Here is a 5,164-nt window from a genome sequence, read left to right as displayed (position 1 = left end):
TATATATATATATATATATATATATATATATTTTACAAAAGAAGTTTTGAAAAAGAAAAGATTTCTTTCCTGTGTTTAAGTGTTTCATTTTGAAGCAGGAGATTCAAAAGCTATCAGCTTTTATTTATATTATTATTTAAAACATTTTTTGATGGGCTTTTCATTTAGACAACAGAAGGAACTTTTGATAACACAAACTTAAACCAACATACATTCAAATACATACATAGACAAAAAGGGCTTCTTTTCCACCAATCAGCTTTTAGGGTTTGATTGGCTACAGCCTAGAAACACCATGATTTGCTATTTTATAGTCTCTTGTTTCTCATTTTCCTCTTTACAATACCCCATAGATTCTCTATGGGGTTCAGGTCTGGTGAGTTTGCTGGCCAGTCAAGCACACCAACACCATGGTCATTTAACCAACTTTTGGTGCTTTTGGCAGTGTGGGCAGGTGATTGTGCACTCGTCTAAAATCATTACAATCTTTTTTAAATGATTATATAAATTGCAAACTGAAAGTAAAAAGTTCAATTTTAAATCCTGAAAAAGCAGTGCAATAATTTCTTTCCTTCCAGGCAGGTGACACATGTTTACACATTGCAGCACGCTACAATCACTTGGCCATGATTAAGATCCTCTTGGCTTCTTTCTGCTCTGTGGCTGAGAAAAACCAGGTCAGATCCTCATTCTGATTGTTTTGAATCCAGCACCAATGTGGTTTATATTTTTTCACTGCTGTGACTAGTTTCTAAATGATTTTGTCTAAGCAATTATGCTTTTAACTGTCAAAAGAAAACAAAACTACATAATTAATTATGGCTTGATAGTGTATTATTTTACACTTCAACAAACCATAATAAAGTGGCACACAATGAAAAATTCTGAGACAAATAAACAAAATTAAAATGGTCTTTGTCTGCTTTAAACTGCTAGATTGCGGTTTAGATTACAGCATCTTATCCTGGTAATTGCTTACAATTACAATTTATTGTGGTCATAATCTTGTGGAAAATCAACATATTTTACAGATAGGAGACACTGCGCTCCATGTCGCTGCTGCCCTAAATCACAAGAAAACTGTCAATCTGTTACTGGAAGCAGGAGCTGACGCAAACATCAAAAACAATGTAAGACATGTAATCTCATGATATGCCTCAATCTCTTTATTATTGTATAGTTATTATGAACGTAAGTTGTAATGGGGGCTGGGGTTGGATGATGCTATAGCTCAACCTACAGTTGGCTTCACAAATTGGATTGTAAAGAATGACAGCGTCTGCTAAATGACGATTTATTTACACACTAAATCTATCAACAGACAGGCCACACTGCTCTTGATAAAGCCCAGGACAATAACAACCGAGATTTAGCTATTCTGTTAGCAAAATCCAACCAGGTAAGTAATGTTATTACATTCAAAGTTTTCCATTTAGAAGCAGTTCATTGTCCTGCTCTAACTAGCAAAGCATTACTTTTGATTGAATAAGCTCTACTGAACAAACCGGTTTGATGAATGACTCAATGACTTACTCAAAGGCAATCTCCTCATTCATTTCTAAATGATTCAGTGTTTTTAAATTAATTGGTGGATAAATGATTCAGAACACAATCACGAGTCGATGAACATTCTCTACAGATACTGTAGAGGCCATTCACACAGAACACGTTTTTGCATTAAAAATAGCAAAGCTCAGTGTAATGAACAAAACACAAGCTTTGGAAAGATATTTTCAAAAAGGTGAACAACTTTTCACCTGATCTCTTCTGTATAAGACAGTCGATACACTGCAAAAAAACCTAAGATGTGAGCTAAATGGTCAAACATATTGTTTGCAACAACAACAAAAAAACAACAACTATGGAAGGCACACCAGTGAAATGCAAAAATATGCTCTTTTATATATATATATATATATATATATATTTTTTTTTTTGTAGTTTTTATTTCATTTTCATTTTAGTTAAAGTTTTTGTTTAATTAATATTATTATTAATACAATTTTATTGTGTTTTTGTGATTTTTATTAGTTATTTAAAAAAAAAAACATTATATATACACTGAACAAAATTATAAACGCAACTCTTTTGTTTTTGCCCCCATTTTTCATGAGCTGAACTCAAAAATCTAAGACTTTTTCTATGTTCACAAAAGGCCTATTTCTCTCAAATATTGTTCACAAATCTGTCTAAATCTGTGTTAGTGAGCACTGCTCCTTTGCAGAGATAATCCATCCACCTCACAGGTGTGGCATAGGTGTTAGTTTTGTTAGTTATTTACATGTATCCTGGTGTAGTTACAGCATCTACCAGCAGGTGCTAAATTAAATAACCATCCAAACTTCAATGCTTATTTAATCAGTAGCATAACTCAGGTTGTACGTCCCTGCTTAGGTGCAGCGGTTTGCTCGTGGAAGAACTGTGAGAAAACGAAGAGATGTCTTGCGGGCCCAGAGGAGAACTCAGTCCCTCCCCAGAGTTCATTCCTCCCGAGAGAAGGTGGAAAATTCAGATAAGATTCACCCATCTAGAACAACATCTGTGCTGTTGCAGATTCATCGTTTGTAATATGATTGGGGTCTAGGGGCCAGTGAGAAGAAAATGTCACATGACTACTAAGCTTCCATAACCCTAAAAGAGATCAGAGGTCATGTGATTGTTTTCGCCTAAATATCCCTGTCATGCTAAGCACTCCCATCATTGTGCAGGACTATACTGAAGTGGCAGAAGACAAAAAGAACTGTGATCAAGTGCATCAACCTGAACGAAAAACAGCAACTCTGAGCACGAGCACGAGGAGAAAGATCAGGAGCCCAAGACAGGTAGAGATATTAAATTTATATCATTATTAATTAATACCTATTATAATATTTCATACTATATTATTATTCTATATACCAATATACCATGATGTACAGTGTTAATGTATGTTGATATTTAGAGGGTTTATTTTGCAGTAATGACATTTTTTTTAATAATATGAATTATAATCAGGTACACTCATTAATTATTTTTGTCTTAAATAAAATAAGTTCATTTAGATGCCATCACATTTTTAGGTGAGACATTTTACCTGACAATTTTTTCCTTCTAATGTGACCTATGCTCTTTAATAATTCCTGCTCTAGAATGAACATTTAAAAAAGTACTCTGTTCAATAATTCTAAATATGTTTTTGCAGTTAAAAAAGTTGGAACATGTGTTCCGGAGAGAGTATCAGCTACATGAAAGAGGATCTCCATCCCAGAGAGTAAAACACAGCAGCCCCAGCTCTCAGGAGCAAGAGGAAGCTCCTGGAAAAGCCTATCAGCTTTATACACTATACAGGGATAAAGATGGACAGATAAAGCAGGTAAACTCTACATTAGAGTTAGTGCAATGCATTTGTTTGTTTTGAACCTCTTAACCAGTGTCTGCAAACAGGCTCCTGCGAATGACTGTCATTGTAAGCTCCTCATTAAAACTCTGGAGAATAAGCTGAAAGCCGCAAAGATGGAGATGCGGTCAGAAATTCACACTGTCCAAGAGGAGATCAATTGCAGGCTGGGCGGAATAGAGCAAAAAAACAAGCACCAGGTTTGTCGTTTGCTGTGATATTGCAAATTTTTTGTTTAAAATTTCCTTCATAACTTACAGAATACCTATCTAACCTCTAGACTTGGAGATGAAACCCATACTGTACATTACTTTTTAAAAGTTTGGTCAATTTTTTACAAATATATTTATAAAATGTCTCTTATGCTTACAAAAGCTGCATTTTTAAAATAAAAATACAGTAAAATATAGTAATACTGTAATATATTATTACAATTTAAAATAACTATTCTGTTTTATTATTTTAAAATGTAATTTATTCCTGTGATGGTAAAGCTGAATTTTCAGCAGCCATTAGCCCAGTGTCACATGATCATTCAGAAATTATTCCAATATGCTGAATTGGTGATCAGGAAACATTTATTAATATTGAAAACAGCTGTGTTGCTTTAATATACTGTATTTATGGAAACTGTGATACATTTATTTCAGGATTATTTATTTCAGGATTATTTATTTCAGGATTAATCATTTGAATTGTTTAATTCATAATAAGACTATTTGAAATATAAATCTTTTGTAACATTATAAGTGTCTTTACTGTCACTTTTAATCCATTTTATGCATCCTTGTTGAATGAAAGAAAAAAGAAAAAAATCTTACTGACCCTGAACTTCTGAATAGTGTAATATAAATAAAAAATAAGTTAATAAGATTATTGATGAATTTGGCATTCTAGGAATTTGAATGAAAAATGTATTTGAAACATGTATATGAATATAAGTAGTACCATTAAATAACTTACAAGAAGAAAGGCATGACTCTTTGTAATCCCTATGGATAAAATAAATTGGAAAATCACTTCCAAAACCAATGGCAGTGAAAATGTGGGTGTTAGAGACTCATATCTCTTTCTGTTCAGATAAAAGTTCTTGAGAAACTCACACAGGAGCGTGTGTCGGCTGAAGGGATGGAGTGTCATTATCGAATCAATCAGAGAGCCACCCTGGAACGCATGGAGGGCGAGAGAAAACAGGTACAACACCATAAGAGAAGAGATGCACAACCACAATCGCATCAGACTAGACATGATTGATCAAACTTATGTTGCTCTGTTTTTATCTTTCAAGAAGATAGCTGCTACCAATGCTGTGAAAAGCTGGTGCATGTCTAAGATTCAGGATCTTGAAGTGCGAATGCCTGCAGAAACACAATACTACAAACTTCTGCGCTCTCCATCCGTGGATCAGTCTCTGGTGGATTCAGACCCCGAGGGTCTCCCGCTACGGTCGCTCATCTCTGAGGAGAGCTCCAGCTCGCTGGCCACTTACGTCAATCCTAACAATGACGGGAAAAGTCTTGAATTTGGGGACGCACGTGGGAGGAGATACTTTGAGATGAAGCTGAACGGTTCTTCAGGTTTGAAAAAATTTTTTGAATAATTTTTTTTAATCAGTATTGTTATTTCCAGTAAAAATATCTAAACATCCTTAAAACAAGATGTACATTTAGCTAAAAAGCATATTATATACATAATATATTATTATTAGACTTATTTTTAGAAAATGTATATTGAATACAAAGGTATTTTTTTTATATATATATATATATATATATATATATATATATA

General features: G+C 33.7%; 1 protein-coding gene across 1 annotated transcript in view; it reads left to right on the top strand.

The window, feature by feature from the left end:
* The first annotated feature begins 538 nt into the window (after nt 1-538).
* Nucleotides 539-5,164, top strand: part of LOC107583618 (ankyrin repeat domain-containing protein 6-like) — a 6,373-nt gene continuing 1,747 nt past the window's right edge. The window contains exons 1-9 of the mRNA XM_016269905.1: nt 539-677; nt 1,032-1,130; nt 1,322-1,399; nt 2,395-2,499; nt 2,709-2,822; nt 3,182-3,352; nt 3,424-3,576; nt 4,457-4,570; nt 4,665-4,953. Of these exons, the coding sequence (XP_016125391.1) occupies nt 627-677; nt 1,032-1,130; nt 1,322-1,399; nt 2,395-2,499; nt 2,709-2,822; nt 3,182-3,352; nt 3,424-3,576; nt 4,457-4,570; nt 4,665-4,953 (1,174 nt within the window). The 5' untranslated portion in view covers nt 539-626. The remainder of the gene's footprint in view (nt 678-1,031; nt 1,131-1,321; nt 1,400-2,394; nt 2,500-2,708; nt 2,823-3,181; nt 3,353-3,423; nt 3,577-4,456; nt 4,571-4,664; nt 4,954-5,164) is intronic.

Source organism: Sinocyclocheilus grahami, unplaced genomic scaffold (genome assembly GCF_001515645.1).
Source record: "Sinocyclocheilus grahami isolate Dianchi unplaced genomic scaffold, SAMN03320097.WGS_v1.1 scaffold54.1, whole genome shotgun sequence".
Lineage (NCBI taxonomy): Eukaryota > Metazoa > Chordata > Actinopteri > Cypriniformes > Cyprinidae > Sinocyclocheilus > Sinocyclocheilus grahami.
This window is presented reverse-complemented; position numbering and strand designations above follow the sequence as displayed.